The following is a 25,059-nucleotide window of genomic DNA, read 5'->3' as shown; positions in this document are numbered from 1 at the left end:
GGGTACTGTGCTGCTTATACCCCTTTCACACCAAAAAATGCAGGGACTTACCTGGGAATACAGTCCAGAGCTCAAGCAGGGACATTCCCGGGTTGGCCTCTTTCGCACCGGCATAGGCCCTGCATTTTCTGGTGTGAGGGGTGCAGTGGCATCCAGGCAGCGGGGATCTGGGCAGCAGCGGCTGGGCACTTGTAGCACTATTTGCCAGGCAGTGGGGTGAGAAGCGCCCGGCCAGTCTTTTCAATATGTTTTCAAATCCAGCAGCGCTTCCCACCCCGCTACCCAGCAAATAGAGCTACAATCGCCCAGCTTCCGCTGCCCGGGTAAGTTCCTTTCACACCAGCCAGTAACCCGGATTGGTCGCGGGAGCAACCCTGCTATCTAGCACGGTTGAAATCCTGGCAAATTTTCCCGGAAATTTGGCCAGGGAACTTTGCACACCAGCTCTAGCAGGCCAACCCAGGAATTTTGGCTGGTGTGAAAGGGGTATTTTGCACCAGCCAATTTAGGGGCCCATGTAACAAGGATCGCATATAAAATGCAATCTGGGTGGAATATTACCGCCTAGTAACGCACTACAGGTTGAGTATCCCTTAAACCATACATTCCAGAAAGTGAAAAAAATGTGTTTTTTTGCTAAAAACTTACTGGGGACATTTGTAACAGCACTACTGGGGACATGATCTGTAACTGGCGCTACTGAGGACATGATCTGTAACAGCACTACTGGGGACATGATATGTAATTGGCACTACTGTGGACATCTGTAACAGCACTACTGAGGACATGATCTGTAACTGGCACTACTGGGGACATGATCTGTAAGTGGCGCTACTGAGGACATGATCTGTAACTGGCACTACTGGGGACATGATCTGTAAGTGGCGCTACTGAGGACATGATCTGTAACAGCACTACTGGGAACATGATATGTAACTGGCACTACTGGGGACATCTGTAACAGCACTACTGGGGACATGATCTGTAAGTGGCACTACTGTGGACATCTGTAACAGCACTACTGAGGACATGATCTTTAACTGGCACTACTGGGGACATGATCTGTAAGTGGCGCTACTGAGGACATGATATGTAACTGGCACTACTGAGGACATGATCTGTAACATCACTACTGAGGACATGATATGTAACTGGCACTACTGGGGACATGATATGTAATTGGCACTACTGGGGACATCTGTAACAGCACTACTGGGGACATGATATGTAACTGGCACTACTGGGGACATGATATGTAAATGGCACTACTGAGGACATGATCTGTAACAGCACTACTGAGGACATGATATGTAACTGGCACTACTGGGGACATGATATGTAATTGGCACTACTGGGGACATCTGTAACAGCACTACTGGGGACATGATATGTAACTGGCACTACTGGGGACATGATATGTAAATGGCACTACTGAGGACATGATCTGTAACAGCACTACTGAGGACATGATATGTAACTGGCACTACTGGGGACATGATATGTAATTGGCACTACTGGGGACATCTGTAACAGCACTACTGGGGACATGATATGTAACTTGTACTATATATATGTGCAAGACAGTGATTGCTTGGAATTCAAAGTCAGTATCTGAGATAGTACACAAACTTTGTTTCATGTTTTGAAACCTTGTTTTATGCACAAATAAAATATATTTGTGTGTATTTCATGTGGTTGATGTGTTTATACAGTATAAATGCAAGATAGCTCAACATACCTCATTGAAATATTAAAACATTCCGAAATATGGAATAATCCATTATCCCAAATTCTTCTGGTCCCGAGCATTTTGGATAAGGGATACTCAACCTGTATAATATGCAATTCTATCACAGGATGTAGGAAGGAGCCCGTTCCTGCGATGCGCTCAGGGGAGGGGTCTGCGTCCACAAACCCACTGACTGCTGGCGGGGCAGTGCAGTGCGTAGATCATAGGCTACAATGGGCTACTACACTCACCCAACAGGTTCAGCACACGATCCAGTGCACTCAGTGTCGCTGTGACAGCATCGAGTGTTCCGCCAGCGCTGGCCTCAGCTTCCAGCGCACTCTCGGCAATCTACAGACAGAAAGCCGGTTAATGGGAAAGAAGAGAGGTCTGTGCATTTGTACAGAAATGTGAAGATGACTATTGCTACTGTAAAGCCCATCTTACAAATGGCTTATATGTAGACAGATATCTTACCCCTTGTGCGGCTGCACTGTCCCCTTCTGCCGCCCGAGTCCTATCATCCAGGTCTCCTTCTGTCCCTGAAGCCATCTTACGCAGCGCTGCAAACTCTCGCTCCAAGGTTAGGGACAGTTCAGCAGAGCTATTCACATCTTGGCTCATCCGCAGCATGTCCTGCAGAGCACAACAAGGAAGTGGTTATCAGAGGTACTTTACACTATACTAGGATCTAGCGATCACATATATTATATTGTACAGTAGGTACTTCTCTAGTACTATGCAAGATAGAAATAGGAATCCTGACTGGGGGACAGTTACTGAAATGAATATCAGATCCAATCCAATGTATGCATCATGAGAGGCGTGTCAGATGAGCCCTATCATTGGCTGAAAGCTACAGTATGTGACAAATCAGTTCCTATATAGAATGGAGGCGTGGTGGTACTGGTAGTGCCCTGTTACATCAGGGGTGAACTGTGACATTCATGAACATTATTTGCCTTATAAACCACAAAGTCATAATAATGGAGAAACACGGCAAGGGGCCACCTGTGCTGTTAATAGAGATGCATTGCTGCAATTAGGAGTTTCACCTAGCTGAATGCAGTTCCCATATAATATCTAAGGAGCCATTCAGCCACTAAAGAATAATGGGTTAATATTATAGTGCTCTATGACCCATTCTCAGTGGTAATAGATCTTCTTACCAAGCAGAGAACATACCTGTTGTATGGCAGATGTGATAGTCTGAGCTTCTCTGGAGTTCCCAGCGGCCATGCTGGCGTCCTTCTCTGCTCCCTTGAGTGTCGCTTCCGCTCTCTCTGTGGTATCAGTGGCTGCCTGAGTCTGTCGCCGGATCTCTGGGAGACGTCTCATTGCCTCTTCAGCTTCAAGGCGCCGATCCCCCACTTTATCCCCAAACCCTACACAGGTATCAGAATAGGATGATCTCAGTAAATGAAATACTATCAGTGACGTGTGGTCAGGTGAGGCAGAGCCGGCATGGGCAAAAACGGATGCAAATTTGACAAAACCATGTGAATAGGCAGTGAATTTGTGGCAATTTTGTCTATTTTTTTTACCTATGCTGTATTTTTCACCCAGGTGAAAAATCGTCACAGGGATTGAATAGGGTGAGTTGAATTCGCCCGAAAACCAAGTGAAAAGTGCAGATATTTCACCCGGTAGGCTGGCACTTATGTCTTGATAAAGGGCCTCACCGCCTAAAATGTTGACACAGCCACCGTATGGTCTCCTTATTTCATTATACGTTTTTTTAAAGAAGCCTCAAGAGTGGCAACCTATATTGCCTATATTATCGAAAGAACAAATCAAGCAGCGGCACTCAGAGGACTTGTATAGAAAAATATATTCTTATGGCATAGCAATGCTGTGACCAACATTTCGGTGTCACACCTACATCTTGACAAAGGGGCGTGCCAGCTCCGAAATGGTCACAGCATTCCTATGCCACAAGAATGCTGAGTGCCGCTGCTTGATGTCTTCTTTGGATATCCCTTTGGTTCCGGAGGGCACCAGGCCCTAAGCTGGCTGGGAGAGTGCCAGACTGCCACTCCAATTATATAGATATATATATATATAGAGAGAGAGAGAGAGACACCTTACATTAACATGGAAAAGGTCTTTGATGCAGAACATGTTACTGCTAGATGCTAGCTCACTCACCCTTGAGGCTGCTGAACATGGCCTCTATGTCATAGTAGGTGGTGTTCCCTGTGAGCATGGCTTGCTCTGCTTTAATCTTTGCTGCATTTGCTCGGGACAGCAACTGATCAGCCAACTGCAAACAACCATGAAGACACGTTATTGACACAACTAGGGAATTTACTAAGCTGGGAGTTCTATCTCACATGGGATGTTGCTTCGGGCAACCTATCAGAATCTAATTCTTATTCAATTAGCACCTTCTAGAATATAATAGATATTATCGGATTAGTTGCCCATAGCAACATCCCGTGTGAAATAGAACTCCTATATCAGTAAATTCCCCGCCATGTACATTGTTATCTCCCTGCATGCATATTCTGAATCTATTTGTTGGTAGACACAAGTCTGCTCGTCAGTCTCCAGCAGTTACCAGATGAGGCTGCTCCATTCAGCTCTACTGGTTACCAGACAAGTCCCTAACCCTAAAGTCCCCCATACATTAGTCTGACTTGTCCTAAGGACTAGTCGGACATGATTTCCCTGGCAGCTCCCTGGGACGGGGACGCACGATTAGGCACTTGATGTGCCAAGTTTTGCATATGATAAATCGCATGCAACTCCCGGGGAGATTGAAACTCGTATGTGAAATGAATGGAATAAGTTTTAAATAATAAACAACAATAATAAAATACATTCTAGATAATTTTTATTTTTGTTTAATTTTTTTTTTTTTTTTTACAATTTTTTAGGATGTGATACCGCTTTAAGAACCAATTTTTTTTTTACGCAATATGCCAAATTAAACGATAAAAACTGATTAAATCGGTACTATGAGAAGAGATAATATAAGATGGTGGCATAACAGTATAGTGAAAAAAGATTGCCTTTGTGATAAATGTAACATATACGTTCAACTATACGTCCACTATTTGAAATAATTCTTATATGTTACATTTATCACAAAGTCACAAACAATGATAAGTCATTGGATCAGACATATGCCACTCAGTGTGAAAACAAAGGTGATTGGCTACAGTCAGACACATAGCGGCACATCCAAGCAGCAATCAGTATGCTGCTGTGTGATCAAGCCCTTTAGCGAAACGTAAGTCACAACTTTGCTGGTCACGTGTGCGCACATGTGACGGACAAGCCGTCTCCGACCAGCAATTGGACTGCCATAGCGGGTGCCAGGAGAGAGCGGCGGTGCCGAACGGGATTGGTCAATTTAAAAAAACAAATTCATACAAATGAATGGGCAGCCAATCACTGGCTGCCCATTCATTTGTATTGGGTTTTTTTTCTTGTAGCTCCCTGCTCCTCCTGCCCGGCTCTCCGTTCCCCTTTGTTGGCTCACCAGCGTCCCTCGCCCCCCACCTCTGTGTCCATTGCCCCTGCCCGCCTCTCTGGTCTGGCTCGCAGCGTCCCCCGCCCGCAGGCTGCACATAAGATTTAGAAAATCTTCCCGATTCTGATTCGATGCAAACGTACCGCGCATCAGGTCGGACGGGATGTCAAAACATGAGAGGCACAAAGTCTACATAGATAAAATGTTGACACAAGCAAAATGTCAATATGGAAATGCTCAACATGTTTTTTCAGTGTCGATTTCATCACGTGAACTCTAAATGAGTGCATCGCATCCCCTTGCATGGCTCCCTTCTACATGCCATGCTTTGGGTATTACCAATTCCAGTCTGAGCCCGCATAGGATGGACAAGTATGAAGAATTCATAAACAAAACAAAAAAAACTCATGTTGGCCTTTTCATGTGTCAACCACTGCCATGGCAACCTTTTATCTATGTCGACCTTGTGCATGCCTACCACATGGTGTCAACGTAGACACTGAACGGACACTAATTTTAAGTATTGCTTATTTATACAGTTGCAAGATAAAGTATTGGTCATAAAATGTGTTCAGATCTTCATCTAAGCCACAACAATAGACAAACACAGTCTGCTTAAACCAGACATGTCCAAACTATGACCCTCCAGCTGTTGTGAAACTAAAAGTCCCTTCATGCCTTGCCACAGTTTTGCTTATAGGGAATGCTAAAATTATGGCAAGGCATGCTGGGATGCGTAGTTTTACAACAGATGGAGGGCCACAGTCAGTAATGACTTCTCCAAGAGCTAATTAGTCCCAATTTATGCAGAAATCCAGATAATTCCAAAGGGTTCACATACTTTTTCTTGAAACTGTAGCACTGAAACATTGATTCGCAAGACACTGTACTGTCATTTATTTGTGACAAAGAGACGAGTGCCGCACCCACAATCTCCATATACAATTACGTTTTTAATTAGTGTTGAAACCTAAACTCAATGCTACTTTGTAGAATTCTGAAACACCAGAGTGCACAGGGTCTACATACGGATGGCCAGCGGTCAGTATGCCGGCGGTCAGAATACCAATGCTGGCATCCCAAAAGAGGGAATCCTGTTATGGGTCTGGTAAGTTTACTAACCCTGCCCCCCCCCCCCCACAACCTTCCCTGCATACTAAACCAACCCCACCGCCTGACCCTAACCCCCCCTTCCACAGCATGAGCCCAACCTTCCCCACTAGTGCTTAAACCAAATCCCCACAACCCACCACCTAACCCTAAACCCCCTGCCCTGCAGCATAATCCTAACCCCCCTTCTTGGTGCCTAAACAGAACCCCCCCCCCCCCAAGTAACCCTAACCTTTCCTTCCCCCAGCCTAACCCTAAGTCCCTCCTTTTGTGCCCCCCCGTCCCCCGGCTACCGGCATACTTACCAATCGGGATTCCGTCCGTCAGTATTCTAGTGTCGGTTCCTGATCTATTTGGAGATCGGTCGCCGGTGTTGTGACTGCAGTCGTGATGCTGGTATCGGTATATTGAATGCCGGCATTCTGACTGCTGGGATGTTACCGCATCCAGTGCAGGGTACATTAGATCATAAACATACTCAGATACTGGCAGAGGTATTAGTGCCATTTTAGTAGCATATATCTTACCACGTGGTACTCCTGCCCCTCCTGTAGCTGCTGTTCTAGCGCCTGTTCCAAGGCAGTAACTTTACTTTGCAGATTTTTGCTCTGAGAGATTTCTCCTTCCACCAAGATTTTCATTGATGAGGATTCTCCAATCAGACGGTCCATCTCCCCCTGGTGATCAAGGATAGATCAGTTCTGACTTTACAATACGCATATGGCTTATACTAATACTCTCTTCTCCTGAGAGGAAAATGTCTGGCAGGTCAATCATCTTTTGTGGGCACTGGATCTCTATGAATGAATAGAAATATCACCTACAAATAGGTCATTGGATTGCTTGGCAGAATAAGTGATGTTATCTATTTCAGGGAGGTACAGTAGCAGGTCATCTGAACTGTCTCATCCCTATAGATGTAATGAGCATTGCTGTTACACCCCACATTAGTCATTTGCCTCATGCAAGTGAAACTGTAGAATTCCAAGGGGCTTATTCATTTAACGGCGGGGTTTAGCCTTGAGCTCTATCGCCTGGAACTATTCAATACTAAACCCATTTCTTTCCACAGTTGGCTCTCGTCACACGGTAACTCGTAGACCATTGAGAGCAGTGGCAGACCTCAGTACAAAAGTGGGTGGGGTGGGGGACAAAATCAGTAAGGCAAAGGAAGAAAAACTGCAAAAATCTACTATGTGCTGGCAAGGGTGGTTTATGTGTCCACCTCGCCCAGGGGGTAGATCCTGTGTGTGTGGTGTGTGTGTGTGTCACTGATATGTGGCAGTCCGATAGATTACTGGTGTGTAGGAGTAATGGTAGTTAGATTGACTACTAGAGGGTTATTTTGGTTTGTTTGGTTCGTGGGTGTGGGGGGCGGGGAGCTGACGTCACCGGATGTCAGCTGCCCACCCTGTTCCTGTCGAGGGTGCACGCATATCTAAGGGACACCTATGGGTGTCGCCCCATAGGCTGCGAACGGATGTTTTGCCAAAATATCAATTCGCAGCCATGCCGGCAACCTGGCGTGCAAGAGGGGGGCAGTCAGACCTGCGAGCTGTGGGCGGCGTTTAGTCCATACGCAATGCTGTGAAATTTGCAGCGTTGCACGTGGACCAGAATAAGGTCCCTAGTGTGTGGTAGTCAGACTACTGGTGTGTGGTAGTCAGACTACTGGTGTGTGATAGTCAGATTCCTGGTGTGTGTGGTAGTCAGATAGACTACTGGTGTGTGTGGTAGTCAGATAGACTACTGGTGTGTGGTAGTCAGATAGACTACTGGTGTGTGGTAGTCAGATAGACTACTGGTGTGTGGTAGTCAGATAGACTACTGGTGTGTGTGGTAGTCAGATAGACTACTGGTGTGTGATTGTCAGATAGACTACCTATTGGTGTGTGGTAGTCAGATAGACTACTGGTGTGTGGTAGTCAGATAGACTACTGGTGTGTTAAATCAGATAGACTACTGGTGTGTGGTAGTCAGATAGACTACTGGTGTGTGTGGTAGTCATATAGATTACTGGTGTGTGTGGTAGTCAGATAGACTACTGGTGTGTGTTAAATCAGATAGACTACTGGTGTGTGGTAGTCATATAGATTACTGGTGTGTGTGGTAGTCAGATAGACTACTGGTGTGTGTTAAATCAGATAGACTACTGGTGTGTGGTAGTCAGATAGATTACTGGTGTGTGTGGTAGTCATATAGATTACTGGTGTGTGTGGTAGTCAGATAGACTACTGGTGTGTGTGGTAGTCAGATAGACTACTGGTGTGTGTGGTAGTCAGATAGACTACTGGTCTGTGTTAAATCAGATAGATTACTGGTGTGTGGTATTCAGACGGAGTTCTTTTGTCCTTCAGATTCCCAGGAATTGATGCAGAGGAAGTGCTCATGGATGTATTATGTTACTAGCAGCACTCTCAAGTCGCTGTTAACCCTCTCACTGTCAGTGGAATAATAGAGTTGAGTTCTTGTACAGTCTGTTACCTGGAATCCTAGGGGATCCATTAGAGAGGCCTGTGCCACCAACCGCGCTGTCTGCATGCTATTTTGATAAGACCTCTCTGCAGCTGCAGCAACTTGAATGGCCTCTGCCTCCACTGCCCCAGCCTGGGTGCGGACATCATACAACCTGTGCATGTAAACCACACTTTATTAAACATGTGAAAGTCAGATAATGAAAAAAGTCCAAATACTGTGTTAATCCTACAATATTCTGTAATGTCTCACTGGGAGGACATACTGTAGGGAACAGTTGCTGGGATGTAGCATGCTCAGACCAGAGCCAGTCTGGGGGACAGATCTCTAGAGGTGGAGTCTGCTAGCATGGCATGTGGGAGAGGCACAGGTGTCCAAAGAATGGACTAGAATCATGCCCACCCAAGGATACTCAGATGCCCACCCTCGGACACTGTGCCCATAGCTGATTTTCTCGGCAGTGTCTGCTCCTTTCTGGCAGACTAGGAGTTTGGCACATAGGTGTTGTGGCGACCATTGTTCTGCCAATTTTTGCAGCGTTGTTGCTGCCGCCGGCAACAGTGCAGCCTTGTGGAGTCTGAGCTCTGGAGCGCTCAGACTCCACTGTGCATGTGCAGATCGCTGAAAAAATGGCTGCCGTCGTGCCACTATTACAATGATTTCGGACTCTGGAGAGTAAGTATTACTAAAATTCGGTGCAGTGCACTATTAGAGTAACACCACCGGGTGCAAAATTACTTACGGCCTATTGCCACATTATCAGTGACATGGAGAAGTAGCACCAAGCCCTTCCACAGGGAACCTACTCTCCTGGAAAAGCATTTAAATCAATAACTGCCGGCCCAACATGAGAGGTCTGGGCAGATAATGACGCAATTAGCCATGAATCATGTCCCCCATCTTTATCACGAGAAGGGTTGGGCTGGTCATTAGGTTCCGCCCCAAACACAGGGAAAATTTCAGAATTTGCGGCTCTGTGGAAGGAGACGGGGCTATAGGGTGCATCATTAAGCCCCACCTCCTCCATACGATGCCTGCGGTTATGGTGATTCGGGAGGAATGCTTACTGTTCCAGGGTTATAGGGGACTACCTGAAAAATCATGAATCTCCTGCTACTTCTGGGAAGGTAGGCAAGTATCAATGCTTCTAATGGGGAAAAGTGGGCAAGCTGCCTGCAGCTACCAATCAGAGTTGCCCATAGCAACCAATCAGAATTGGAATCTGATTGATTGCTTTGGGTAACACCAATATTTGTTCTGTTTAGAAGGTGTCATACATCTCCCCAAAACTTCTATCACAGCGTAAAGGTGATCCACGCATCCATTGCTTTGTATGTATTGCACATTGTATGATTGCCAAGGCCTATACCTTGTTCTCAGTCTCTCTGCGCCATTGAGATCTGGGTCACCGGAACGTAGTAACTGCATTGCTCGCTGGGTATCTTCCAGGGCATCTGCTGCATCCTGCGCCACAGTCTGAGCCTCCTGGGCAAGTCTGGGAAGTGAGGAGAGATAAAAGAAAAGTCTGTAGCTGCAGCAAAGTCTCCATACTACTGGGCTAAATATACTTATAACGATATATTTATATTGAACGTCATACATAAAAGATAACATTAGGGCATAGAGTTGCAATTAAAACCTATAGAAAGTCATTTTCCCTAACATCCTCCACTATATTCTTCAGAATTAATTAGCATTCATGTTCATCCAAGCTCATAGTTAATTGAATTATTGTTGGACCATAGTTTGCTCTCTGTGGCAGAGCATGCCAATCAGTTCCAACCGTTGTCATGGATACATTGATTAAATATGTGAAGTCTGTTATGCATCCATGACAACAAGAAAGTCAGAATTCATTCATTTTCCTTAGTGAGAAAACTCTACCAAAGCAAAACATATGTCACGATGGACTCCCCATATTTGTTACCACAAATATGGAGCACAGCCGGGCGAAGGGTGCGATACGGGGTGCCTGAAATCTCAGGCTTACACTTGGGCCAAGAAGCTTTATGTGCCACAGATGGACAGGCCAAGATACCGAGCACTCATTGCTCATCTATATAGTATATCTGGGAGTGGGCAGTCCTGTCTCTGTCATGTGCAGTATAGGGGCCTACACATGCTGAGCGGTCTGAGTAATGTAGATCGCTCAGCACACAGCGCTGCACAGCAATGTGTCAGCGCTGTGTGCTGAGCGATCTGTCCGGTGAGAACACTGGTCATGACCCCGGCGATTAAGTAGATTTATCCAGCATGCTGGATATAAATATCTGGGGCAATAGTGACACGCGGGGATACAAAAGGGGTGAATTTACTAAATCTTCTAAAAGTGAAAAAGAGGTGATGTTTCCCATAGCAACCAATCAGATTATGTCTAAACGTTAGTACATTTAACCCTAAGAATCACACAATTCTATGAAATTGTCCATAAATACAGAATAAGAATTTTAAGTGAGACTTACATACTGGCTAAAGGGGGTTATTCTGGTTCACTCGCAAAGGCAAATTCACTCTCTAATGGACAAAACCATGTGCACTGCAGGTGGGGCTGATGTAACATGTGCAGAGAGAGTTTGGGTGGGTTTGTACTTAAAACTGATATCGATATTGCAGTGTAAGAATAAAGCAGCCAGTATTTACTCTGCACAGAAACAATATAATACCCATATCTAACTCTCTCTGCACATGTTACATCAGCCCCACTTGCAGTGCAGCATGGTTTTGTCCATTACAGAGTGAATTTGCCTTTGTGAGTGAACCAGAATAATCCCCATAGAGAACATTGTACGCTACTATTTCTCTCATATACGAATCCCCATTATTATCCAATGACCCTCATTCACCTCCTTTATTAATTTCGTAATTTGTCTTTTATCCATCCCATATCACAAATAAATTCAGTATTCCCATTTTCACACATTTTCCAAAATCCATCTCATAAAGATTTGTATCCCACCCCATTCATCTTATATGAGACAATGGAGAGATTTGGACAACTTTAGTATAGAAGTTGCCCATAACAACCAATCAAATTCTGACCATCATTTGCCTAGTACATTCTTTAACATGTATAAGGATTGGTTGCTTTTCTTTTCCCCCTTACACATTTGATTAAGTAGCAAATGTATTAAATCTAACAGGTACGAAAGAAATGTATTAACATACATCACCGCCCCTCGCCACGCCCCTGCAGTGACGCTAGTGCATATGTACAAACATATGCGGCTAGCATCGTGGTGCGGTGACGGAGTCCCCCCGCAATACCTGTGATGTGGAGTGTGGGGGATCTCCGTCACCTCCTGGGTTCTGCGGCGGTCCTCAGTGTCTCCTCCTCATCCCTTGCAGCCAGAAGGACATCCCCAGCTGTGACATGCTGCTGGGGGAGGAGGAGCAGCACTGAGGACGGGGAGGGGGGGTAGGAGAGTGCGGCGGATGGTGGGCAGCGATAGAAGCCCATAGGCTTCTATAGGGTATCGCCACCGAAAGGTGACTACACCCTGCCCTGCATTGATACGGTGGCCGGGGATTAGTACATTTGAAAATGCGGTAAAACGGGGGATTTACCGCATTTTTGTCTTAGTACAGTACATCCCGGCCTATGCCTGGTGAAGTGATAAACTGTAGATTACTGATAACTCACCAGCCAATCAGCTGTGTTTGAAAAACCAGTTAGGAGTTGATTGGCTGGTGCGTCATCACCTTCCACTTTATCACTTCACCAAGCTTAATACATCTGCCCCAATTTGCCATATCCGCATTGACACATTCATTGGATTTGCGGTATAATAGTATATATTTTCTCTGGTGTGTGACTGTGTGGCAAGGAGGAATATTCCTAAGAATTATCTATTGCGCTACCTGTTTGCTATAGTTTGGGCCTCCTGACCAAGCTGCGAGAAAGAGCCTGAACTCCAGGGCAAATTTGCAGAAGGAAATGTCTGTAATTTATAGGGAGAAAACAAAATGAGAACACATCTACATGAAACACAGCTACTGTTATGACAAGTGAAAAGAATGTTAACATTATTGACTGGGGACTGCAGCTAAGGACAATGTTTGTGACACCTGGTCCTAGGGTGATGTCACCGATTTCCAGTTATGCAAAGTGGAATCTGTTCAGAAGCTACTGTACTGTATATGTTTTTGTGTTTAGTTGTCAGATATACTGATATAGGGCCAGTCAGATGCACTAAGCTTCAAAAGTGATCAAATGGAGTGATAAACAGCCAGCCAATCAGCTCCTACCTGCCATGTCACAGACTGTGTTTGAAATATGTCAGGTAAGAGCTGATTGGCTGCTGTTTATCACTCTCCATTTTATCACTTTTGGAGCTTAGTGCATCTGGCCCAAAGGGTATTACAGCTAATCCGTGTTTTACCCCATGAGTACTGTGCAGGAGTGTATTAAGGTTGATTCAGACCTGATCGCCCAGGTCCGAATTCGCTCCCTCGGCCGATGGTGTGGGTTTGTGCATGTGCAAACCCCCGGAACAAACACCTTCAGCCAGTTTCACACTCGCCGCGGCGTTCACTCGCTGATGGGCGGGCAGGTGGCAGACGCAGGGGACTGCCCAGCATTTTATGGTCACGCCCATAGAAATGCTGGGCATTCCAGTGTGAATGCAGGCGTGGCCATGCATCCTCGGAGCTGGTGGCTGACGCGAGCGCGCCCGCCCATAAAGTGGCCATCTGGAAAGTACGTATAGACTTACTTTTCAGACTGAAGGAAAAATAATTAGATGGTTGGTCGTACAAATCCGCTCACATACTAGTGCAGGGATTCACTCAGTGTTTGTGTGTGTGTGAGGGGGGGGTGCATTCGACAGGGTGGCGTTTACCTGACACACAACACATAAGGTTGGAGTTCGCACTTCGCTGCAGACGACTCTGGGTCCTAATGCCCGGAGTGTATGCAGCATCGTAGACCGTGCAAAGTGCCAAATCAGTACATTCTATCGGAAGTGGTCTCTTCCGCAGTTCCAAAATAATGGTCCGTAGCTGCTCCTAATATGTTCAGTATGTTTTCCTGCAGTCTGTAAATGGTATACATTAGTGAGATAAAGGACGTTACCAGACGGTTCAGGTCAGCCTGCCCCTCCTCCAGCTGCTGCCGTGCCAGTGCTATCTTCCTCTTCGTATCCTGCAGCTGGTTTTGGTACTGACCAGACTGAGCCTCTGCACCTTGGAGTTTCCCCTGTACTTGCTGCAAGTCATTCTGGGCCTCAGCCTGTCCCAATCGTAGCCCTGACATCTGCCTCTGCAGAGACTGCTCTGCACCTGAGGAACAAGCTCGCAGTTACCAAACAAAGGCAGGTACACCGTCACCGGCCTGACCCATGGCGGCCATGATTTCCAACACAGAATATGGGATTATAGGAGATCACACATCCAGGGCCAATTACGCAACTTCATCAAATGTCATTGCTATGGCAGGGCCGCAACTAGGGGGGCTAGGTGCTCAGATGCCCTGGGAACTGAATGTGATACCCATAGCTGCATGCAGGGGGGGTAAATCCTAGTTTGGGCTCATTACTGAACATCACGACTTACCATGAGCAGATTCTGCATCTCTTAACATGTCCCGAGTGACTTCCTCTGCTCTCCTCATCTGGTCCTCCAGATAACGTGTGTCTGGGGGCTGAGACTGACCATTGCTGGCAGCAGTCACATCCTGAAGTTGTCTCTTGTACAGATTCATCTAGACAATAAAAATGCCATTAGCTAGACGGACAGAAATAACATATAACTGCAGCACATTTCTCCCTGTTGCTGATGTGAGTTGTGATACTCTGCAGAAACGTACCTTCTCGCTGACCTGAGAGTAACAGTCCGGGCACTCTGGTTGGTCACAATGTTTCCCATCAAATCCAGCTTTGCACTGACAGAAGCCATCTTTTTGGCAACTTGGTTGTCGGGAACCCACTGGGTGACAGTAACAAGCTGCAAGAGAAGAAAATATAATATTGCAGTGCACAGAACATTTCATTCTTTTCTACTGACTGTAATACACCGTGTTCTGAGAAACTATACTGTATATAGCAATGTTACAGATATAATCTATATTATATATGCAAACTACTTACCTACCCTCCCGGAATGGCCGTGAGGGTCCTGAAAATCAGATCCCTCTTCTGGACCCCCGGAAGGGTGAGCAAGCCGCCCACATTTAGCGGGGCCCCCACACCCCCTCCCTCTGCCAGTCAAATTCCAGCATTTGTGGCTCTTTGGAGAGAGGCTAAAATTATGCAAATCGCATCATTTAGCACCACCCTCTCCATGTAGAGCCACGAATCACTGCATTTACAGGAAAGGGACGGGACTTAATGATGTCCCCTGGAAAGCTGCAGAGTCTCCTCTAGTAGTAATAGTAGTACGTTTATTTATAAGGCGCCACAAAGTGTCCGCAGCGCCGTACATAGCAAACAAAAAAACAAATTACAAGGTAATGTACAGGGTGTGTTGAAAAATACAGCATAAATAGGTGTCAAAATTGTCAAGGAGACTGAAGATGAAGTAGAGGAAGGGAAGAACAGGACAGGAGCACAGGTGAGGTAAAGAGGTAGGATGAGTAAGTGAGGAAGGAGGGCCCTACTCATAAGAGTTAACAGACTAAAAATAGGTGGGTGGACGAACGAAAAACAATAGGATAAGTAGGAACGGATGGGAACGGAGGCAGGATAGGAGGATCAAAAGAGGTTAGGAGGGATAGGCTAGTCGAAAAAAGTGGGTTTTAAGGGAGTGCTTGAAGGAGGTAAGGGAATCAGATAGCCTGATGGGTGGCGGGAGGTTGTTCCAGTGCAGGGGGGCAGCGCGAGAGAAATCTTGGACACGGAAATGGGAGGAGGTGATTAGGTGAGAGATCAGTCGGCGGTCAGCGATGGAGCGAAGAGGATGGGAGGGAGTGTGGATAGAGATCAGTGAAGAGAGGTAAGGAGCGGTGGAGGAGGAGAGAGCCTTGTAGGTGGTGGTGAGGAGTTTAAAGAGAACTCGGAAAGGAATGGGGAGCCAGTGAAGAGATAGTGAAGAGATAGACAGAGGGGGGAGGCGGAGGTAGAGTGGCGGGAGAGGAAGATGAGCCTAGCAGCAGCGTTAAGAATGGATTGGAGAGGTGCGAGGCGGGTGAGAGGTAGCCCAGAGAGAAGGATGTTGCAGTAGTCAAGGCGGGAGATGACAAGAGAGTGAATGAGAATTTTGGTCGCGTCAGTGGAGAGGAATGGTCTGATGCGTGAGATGTTGCGTAGGTGAAAGCGGCAAGACTGTGAGAGAGCACGAATGTGGGGGGTGAAAGAGAGAGAGGAGTCTCCTCTCTGGTAGATCCAATGGTGAGCCACTTTAAAATAAGAACATTAACAATGTAGACCATTTCTTAATTAAAAAAAAAAATACAATTTATTTAAACGTTTAAACCAGACTGCTTGAATTGCACAAAAAAATAATAATTGGACTGCAAAAGGTTATTACATATATTGCCATTATTAATCTGGTAGGCAATCTGATTTATGATTTGTTTACAGCAGGCGTGTCCGACCTTGGCCCTCCAGCTGTTGTGAAACTACACATCCCAGCATGCCTTGCAATAGTTTTAGCAAAACTGTCGCAATGCATGTAGTTTGACAACAGCTGGAGGGCCAAGGTTGGACATGCCTGCTGTAAACAAATCATTAAACAGGCCAGACAAAGAAAAAAAACGTACAGTATAAGAACAGAATACAGGGAACATTATAAAGTATCAGAGAGCACATTGAATACTGAGGAAGAAGATAAATAACAAATATGACATAAAAGAAAAATGTGTTAGGGTAAACAGGGTGAACAATCTATATATTTTTGAGCCAAGTTTCAAATAAAATTCTCAAAGGAAAAAATCGCATTTACCGGGAAGTTTTACTTTCACATTATGTTTATCAAGCTGTATTGGAGGAATTTTGTCTGCAATGCACATTACTTATTCACATGAGTAACTCTACTACGGTGTTAATAATACTGATTAGCTAGAAATACCAACAGAACAGTGCCACCCAATGGCCAATCTGCAGAATACATGTATGGAGAATACATTTATTATGTGCATTTACAAAGCAAGAACATAGCTATGACTATATTTGTTTTTAACCCTTTGAGTGCCAACTTTGCTGTGAGCGATCCTCAAAATTTCCGCTAGAAAATGCCAGTATTGCTCACAGCGACTGTTTTCGAATAAACAAATACAGCAATGTCAATTAATAGAAGTTTAGTTAAATATTGCACCCAGGTTAGTATTAGTTAGTAACCACCATTTGTTGTTTCTACAGAGGTGGTTTGTATGGAAAGAATAGAAAACATAGAAAGAGAATGAGGTTTATGTAATTACATATGAAACTGCAAACAAAATTTTAGCTTTTCCTTTGATGGACAATTATGGGAAATACTGTAGATTATTTATGATATTATATATTAATTGATCCTGTAACAAGGGGGAGATTTATTAAACCTTCTAATGAGCAAAAGTGAACTTAGATGCTGCTAACCTGTGTTTGTCCAGTACATTCTATAACAGTACAGCTAGGGGGGAGATTCTCTAAACCAAAAATGCAATAAAAACCCCGTTATCGGATATTTACCGCATTTTGGGATGCTCTAAGCATCCCCCGCCGGCTTATCGCCAAGAAAAATTTGGCGATGCTCCATAGTAGACTTTGAGCTTTTACCGCGACCCACCGCCGCCCCGCACCAAACCCCGCATCGACCCCCCCCCCCCCGCTACCTGTGTCCGGGAAGCACAGTGCTGTGCTGCCCGGACCTATGACCTCCTCCCTGCACTATGGTCCTATTCCGGGTGCAGGGAGGAGGAGAGCCCGGCGCAGCAGCAGCAGCGCCGAGTAAGGGAGGGAGGGGAGAGCCGCAAAGGACAGCTCTTAACGCAAGAGCTGTCCTTTGCCATAATTATCGCAAATGTTAGAGCATAAGCAATAATTATGTATGCGATCTGCGGCGATGTGCAGCGGTAAGGGGGCGCGGATGTTAGAGAATCCCCCCAGGATCTGGCAGGACCCCTACGTATTGTAGCACCCATTTTCATGCATTAAAATTCTATTTCCCTAGTTCCTACAGACTGTAGGCCGCACATCAGACCAACTTTCCTCCAACCATCCAACTAGTTGCTTGGATGGAATAAAAATCTGGTACTGGATGGGAGCAAAGGACAATCAGGAAACCCAGGAAAATGGACAAAAACATTCAGTCAAATTGTTTAAATCAAACTAGAGTACCGGTTCAACTACAGTGTCGTGTCGGAGCAACAGTTTTTGTCCTTTTCCAGATTCTGGGAGCAAATTTCTGAAGTAAATATTACATTTGCTCCCATCCAGTTCCAGATTTTTATTCCATTCAAGCAACTAGTTGGATGGTTGGAGGAAAGTTGGTCTGATGTGTGGCCAGCATTACTCTGTCCCTGTTTCCCCCAGTCTTGTTTCATTACTGTGTCATAACAACAGTTATGTGCTGGCACTATAGAAGTAACTCTGGGGCAGATTTATTAAGCTTGGAGAAGAGATAAACTGGAGATAAAGCGGAGAAAAGGTAAAAGGAGATAAAGCACCAGCCAATCAGCTGTGTTTGAAAAAAGACAGTTGGGAGTTGATTGGCTGGTGCTTTATCTCCTTTTACCTTTTCTTCGCTTTATCTCCAGTTTATCTCTTCTCCAAGCTTAATAAATCTTCCCCTCTGGTTGCTAATTACCACACCCCACTGGCCACCAGCGGGAAAGGTATATTTGCTCTCGGTGGCATCTCTCGTGCACTTTAATTGGTTTGATACATTTCCCCTAAGTACAATATAACTCTATGCCAAACTCTATGGCTGCAGGTAGTTCTGGAGTGGTGGATGAGTCACATGCCCCAGCACGTCTTCCCAGACAAACTTATTGTTGCACACAATCAGCATTCTCTCAGCCAAAACAAGGGTTTTACAACCTCAGCGGTCGCACAAAATAGCTGCTGAAAGCACTGATTTTACAACAGGAAACACTGCACACTATTATTTCTCATTGCATAGCTGCTGTCATTTGTTGCAGAATCATCAGAACTCCATTAAATACCTGTGCATTTGAGTTCTGGATTTGGATCCAGTGGGTTACCAAAATACCCTTCCTTGCATCGGTCGCAGTAATATCCAGCTGTGTTATGGACACATTTCAAACACTCTCCAGTCACTCGGTCACAGCTTCCCTCTACACTTGGATCAATATTGTTGTTGCATGGACAAGGACTGCAGTGACGACGAGGACCTCGTTCTCCCTCAGGATCTCCAAAATATCCATCGGCACAGATCTCGCAGCGGGTACCTAATTGGATAAGTGACATTTACAGGGGTTACAACACTTCAGACAACCTTGGTTTCGTGTAGGTCATTGAGTGCCTTTGCTTTATCAGGTTGGTGTCCTGCATAGTGGCACAGTGGTTATATGGAATGCAGAGACAATGGCTGTTGCATACAGTAATTCACTTCTCTGCCACTAAGGGGCGCTACAATGCAACTGTTTTATGACCATGTTAAACCAATGATGACCTTAATGTATCCATATAGAGACTTTACTCCCTCTTCTCCAAATCTCTACATGTTTGATATTCTGTTTTGTAACAATATTTTATTACATAGTTTATTGACCTGTATGTAAAATAAGTGAAATAGCATCCCAGCATTCCCCATCAATGGGAGCGGAATCCCTTGAGTGATCTCTGTGGTCCGTCATACAGATGATGTAGTCAGGGAATAAATGAGACAGAGGCACAGAATGTTCCTGTTACTCACCACTCAGCCCTGCAGGGCAATGGTCACACACAGGCTCCTGAGTCTCTGGAGACAATGAGCATCCTGTGCCAGGACTACACGGACATGGAAGGCATCTCTGGGGGTCCCGAGGGTCATTATACTGTCCATGGGAACAGTCGGCGCAGTCACTGTTCTGATTCTCGTCGCCAGAGTAACAGTCACCTATTGACAGTTTCCAAAGTGCAAGAAAGAAATGAGTGACCTCTAATGGGATTAAAGACATTGACATCAGGAACACATGGAGATGCTTACCAGTTTCTGGGTCACACAGGCCACCTCCCTGGCAGCTGCAGGCGACACAGGAGCTGAAGGCCCCAAGTGTGGGGGTCTCCCTGCGGTACCCGGGGGCACACTGCTCACAGTGATGTCCCTTGTAGCCAACAGGACAATCACATTTCTCTACCCAGTAGGCTGCATCCCCAGGAATGGGACGAGCGGTGACCATGGAAATGCTCTGCAGGTATCCGGTACCTGACAGATATAATAATACCGAAGATCAAACATTTAAAAGTTCATACAAATTAAACCTTTTAAACTGTAATATCTTCTAAAATCTGTAATGTACACACGATATACTGAATATAATATTATCAATCTAATGGGGAGTCCTCTGTTGATGTCCCGGCAATAATACAGTATGTGTGATTCCTGACCAGTGGAAGAGACAGGCAGAAGGGCAAGTTCCCCTGGGCCGCCAGCCTTAGAGATGGTGATGCCGTATGTTATTAGTGGAGGACTCTGGAGAACCGCACTGTCTGTCAGATACAATTTTCATAATCATGTTTTAATGAATGTCAATTTTGAAGATGGATGTAATGAAAACCTTTTAATTGCCTTAATCGTGGAAAACTCCAACCCTCCTCCAGCCAGCAGCAGGGCCTGCATTACTTACTAAACACATACTGTATATCCCAATCAAGGGGGGATTAATGAGGAGGGGCCCGTGTGCAGACTCTGTAGGGGCCCCCTACTCTCTATCCCAGGTGTACAGGGACATGGCTCCCGCCTCTGGACACCTTTAAGTATTTATACATGGGTGCAGTGTGTGCGTTATGGGCCCCCTAGAACCAGGGGCCTGTGTGTACTGCACACACTGCGCCAATGATAGAAATGCCAGTGACCCCAATATCATGGAAAATGGAAGTTTCCATATAATTTATGAAACATATGTAAAACAGCCCCCATTAGGGTCATTGGGTCAATCAATATTCGGTCGACATACATTTGGCCGACCAGTGAAGGTCCACATAGCTTAGGAAAACACATGAAATAGGTCGACATGCCTAAGGCAAACATGGTTGGAAGCTCGACAATCGCTAGGTTGACAGTCAAAAGGTCGACATAGGTTTTGACTTTAGGTGTACCATGTCCCTACGCTTGGCTCGCTGCACTTGCCATGCTTCGGGCACGGTGCCTTGCTGCGCTTGGCACACTATTCTATTCTCCCACTGTGCCCTAGTGGCATGAAATGTTGGCTAAAAAAAATAATAATTAAAAAACCCATGTTGACCTAGCCATTGTCGACCTTCCAACCATGTCGATCTAAGCCATGCTGACCTCCAGTAGTCGACCCAATGTATGTCAACTTTATATGTGTCGACCCAATGACTGTATACCCCCATTATTCCCTTCTTATCTCTAGGATGGGACAAAGTGAAACCTATGGCAGGTTTTCACCAGCAAAATGAAATGTCACCTTTGATAAATCGCTCTTCGTGTCCTATACTTAAAACTGATTTTTTTAAAGGAGGAGCCGCTGGCCAAGGGCGAATGTTGTGTTATTGCTCCCTACATTAACAGGTGCCAGCAAGCCACAGTCATGGGGTGACAATTTGGGCACACACAGAGATAGCAACTAATGGCTGTGTCAAGGGTAGGTCCTTGAGAGAGACCTGATGGTCAAATAGTAGGCCTGGACCTGCCACAGTCTTATGATGCTGTGAACAGTGGTGCCGAGAGAGGGAAGGGGGGAGTACTATATACCCAGGCCCGATCTGAGAGAGGGGCCCATTACCTGGCAGCATGCTGCTGTCTGCTGGGCCAGAGAAGTGCTATTCCTTTGTGTGGTAGGACACACACTTCAATCCATACTTCCCAACTGTCCCGCTTAGCAGGTTTTTTGTTGCTGAGCACACATCGCTAAGTGTGTATGGGCGATCTAGGCACTGGGAAGTTCAAGGGAAATCGCCTACTCTAAATCATGTGTATTTGGCCTAACATGGTAGATACTGGAACAAGAACTGCTTTTTAGGTCAGATGTAAATCAGGATAGGAGACAATGCTGACAAGTCAGTGAAGGTTGATGATACGGTTACATACAAATAAGCATGATATAGCGTTATCAGGAGGAGTGATAAGCGGCCAGTAATGTTACTTACTGTATTCGCCGTAGGTGCCACGGATGCGTAGGGAAGTCACATTTCTTAAAAGACGCCTAAAATCAAAGTGACTGATACGTGGAGCCCAAGGGCTGAGAGAGAGCTCATCCAGTCTGTCAGTGGGATAGATTCAGTTTTAAAAGTACAGAATAATACAAGACAATGAATTATTATAATACAAGCACCATCCAATGGCAAAACAGTATTAAAAAAAAAAACACACATAAATAATATATAAAGGCAAAAGGGAGAATAGGTATAAACCGGAATGGACCGGTATCCAGAATGCGGGAACAGCTCCTTGCAGTAAACACTGCCATTCTGGAGCATGTAATGGCCATCCCCATCTGGGAGGTGTCTGTGACCGCTGTCAACAGGCTGGGAGATATTACAGCCTACTTGTATGGTCCAGGGATGAAGTAATAATAGCACACAGTGGCGCACACAGTGGAGGTTTCTGAGTACCCATAAACTCCCCCTCCCCCCAGGAGTCTAAGGACCTTAGGCTGAAAGCTGAGGGTCCCCTCTTTCCATGGATACAAGAATTAAAAAAATCGGCCCTGGGGAACCGGAGATATCTGACTTCAATGTACTGGTCTTCATCCAAACCTGTTAATTGCTCTTCCCAGTCAGATATTTCAGGTTCTGTCTGACTTAAGACTCTGAGGGTATATTCCAAAAGCTGGGACTCTCCTCCTTTGATGGACAATAGTAGCTTTTCACTACTGTGCCCAGAACCAGAGATATCAGCCTTCCAGCAGCTAGTTACTGCTCCAGCTCCACACGTGGTATGTAGTTTTATATTCTCGTTCGCGGATTGGTCTGCCTCCTGAACTCTGATCCCCTAGTCCCCAATATCATTTGGTAGGTGGGATTCTCTAGTTTTTAAATCCATTCCAAATCTAGTTCTGGGAACTGGAGATATCTGCAGTCAAGCAAGCTGTCCTCTCACCAGAAAATTATGAATAATAAGCCCACTCCACTATACACCCCTCCTCTGCATATTAAACATCCTCTACCACCCTGGAAGTTATGTATCAGGGCCCCTTCATTCAGCCCAATGCCCCCTTCTCCCACCTCATTTCCCACCATCTGTGCAGTAAAGGGGTAATTCGTGGAAATTACTGATCCAGGCCCTACATGCTGAGCGGTTGATATAATACCCCCTACCACCCACGGGACATCAAAGCTTCCGCTCATAGCACACCCCACCCCTACCACTGGAAGATCGGTATGGGCCCCAATACATTGCTATGCCCAGGGGTCTACACTGCTGTTATGTATGTGTGTGTGTATATATATATATATATTATATATATATATATATATATACATACATACCGTATATACTCGAGTATAAGTCGACCCGAATATAAGCCGAGGCACCTAAAGCAACAGCAAAAGCAACTGTCGTGCTCTCAGCGTGCTCATATAAACCTATGATACATTACATCATGTCTGAGGCAACAATTTTGTATATGAGTATAAGGGATATATTTATTAAAGTATGGAGAGATAAAGTACTATACAATCAGTTTCTGTCATTTTTCAAACACATCACTTTATCAGTTTCTGACTTTTTTTAAATGCATCCCTTTATCTCTCCGTACTTTATCTCTATTCAAGCTTTGATGAACCTTCCCATTAATTAGTGTTCATTATAGCGGCCGACAACTTTGAAAACCCATGCAGTTCCTCTTCCCTGCTTGAGGTGTCGCTGTCTGCTGTGGTGTTTCTAGAACAGGTCTGATTTGCATATCAGTGCTGGTATACAGACCACACTGTGCTAGAAGCACTACAGCAGACAGCGACACCCCAGGCAGGGAAGAGGAACTGCATGGTTTTTCAAAGTTGGCGGGTGCTATAATGAACACTAATGTTATATAATGCAAAGGATTCATTGATTCTCACCTGAATGTGTATGTCTGGGGCAATCTGCAGGGCAGAGCAGTTTTTGAAGTGGTTAGTGGAGCTGTGATCCTCATGCCTCCCCCTTCTAGCACCAAATCTTCAGCACCGGCATGGTAACGCCCACGGTGCACCCGGAAACTAATGGTCAGCACTTGGCCATAACTCCGTGACTGGTCCCCTAGGAATGCTCCTGCATAGACAGTACACAGAAGGGTTAGATAAATAATGTCTCATACCAGGCACTTACAAACACCTGCAGGACAAGACCCCAAAGCTATGATAGTTCCACCCCCTTCATCTCTAGGTCCACCTCCTTAAACTAATGATGTCATTGTAGCTTATGACTCCATCTACATAATTTATAACTACTTTATCAGGTGCTCCGCAAATATACTGGCAGCCCATAAAAAACGGGTTCAGCGCATGCGCAGTACAAGGACAATACTGTGCATGTTCCGGCCCCACAGCTGGGACCGGCAGCTAGGACCAGGATTGATGGCCGCAGCGGCGGGGACCACGAGCACAGCGGTGGCAGCAGCAGTGGAGGGAGCCCACATGAATAGCACCAATGTAGGAAAAGCCTGCAAGAACACATTTGTTTCACACTGCACATAGCATTTAACATCTTGGACTAAAATAGTCTTCGGTCTTAAGTTAAATTGGAACCTCTTATAAGTTTTGCAGTGTAGCAATATACAGTATACACCACACCATATAGTAACTAGTAAGCCCGCTCAAAGCAAATGTTTAGAAATCTAGTCTGCTACCTTGTGATTGCCTCTGTGTTTGTGCATGTGTGAGAAGGAACAAGATGTAGTTTCACTCGCTGCCAACAGATGGCAGTGTTTTGGAGACACACAATCAGACACTAGACATATATATATATAGATGATACTTTACCTGGGGCACTGAAATATAAGGGTTCTGGCTGGCGGGATGCTAGATACACCTCTTTATGATGACGTGACATGCGGATAGGGACAGGTGCTGGCGACCCATCTTTCAGGGTTGCTGTCCAACCTTCTACATCTACAAACATTCAGGAGATACAATCTCAGACTAGATACAATTTAATATTCAACGCATTCTACATGGATAATGCTGCTAACGTGTGTTGCAATATTGCAATGTCAGTAATTATTGAGGTTCCCCCAAATTCAATCTGATAG

The 25,059-nt window shown here is 45.4% G+C and overlaps 1 protein-coding gene across 1 annotated transcript in view; it reads right to left on the bottom strand.

The window, feature by feature from the left end:
* The window catches only part of LAMC2 (laminin subunit gamma 2), a 43,885-nt gene that overhangs the window by 1,326 nt on the left and 17,500 nt on the right, over positions 1–25,059 (bottom strand). The window contains exons 6-22 of the mRNA XM_083157211.1: positions 24,791–24,919; positions 23,891–24,080; positions 21,980–22,092; positions 19,854–20,072; positions 19,581–19,763; positions 18,868–19,113; positions 14,596–14,732; positions 14,343–14,490; positions 13,864–14,069; positions 12,651–12,730; positions 10,162–10,287; positions 8,802–8,946; positions 6,845–6,994; positions 3,878–3,992; positions 2,915–3,114; positions 2,207–2,365; positions 1,981–2,080 (exon numbers count right to left, since the gene is read on the bottom strand). Of these exons, the coding sequence (XP_083013337.1) occupies positions 1,981–2,080; positions 2,207–2,365; positions 2,915–3,114; positions 3,878–3,992; positions 6,845–6,994; positions 8,802–8,946; positions 10,162–10,287; positions 12,651–12,730; positions 13,864–14,069; positions 14,343–14,490; positions 14,596–14,732; positions 18,868–19,113; positions 19,581–19,763; positions 19,854–20,072; positions 21,980–22,092; positions 23,891–24,080; positions 24,791–24,919 (2,646 nt within the window). The remainder of the gene's footprint in view (positions 1–1,980; positions 2,081–2,206; positions 2,366–2,914; positions 3,115–3,877; positions 3,993–6,844; positions 6,995–8,801; positions 8,947–10,161; positions 10,288–12,650; positions 12,731–13,863; positions 14,070–14,342; positions 14,491–14,595; positions 14,733–18,867; positions 19,114–19,580; positions 19,764–19,853; positions 20,073–21,979; positions 22,093–23,890; positions 24,081–24,790; positions 24,920–25,059) is intronic.

The sequence above is a fragment of the Crinia signifera genome, chromosome 8 (assembly GCF_055691185.1).
Source record: "Crinia signifera chromosome 8, ASM5569118v1, whole genome shotgun sequence".
NCBI lineage: Eukaryota > Metazoa > Chordata > Amphibia > Anura > Myobatrachidae > Crinia > Crinia signifera.
The sequence above is the reverse complement of the archived record's forward strand: the minus strand, read 5'-3'. Positions and strand labels throughout refer to the sequence as shown.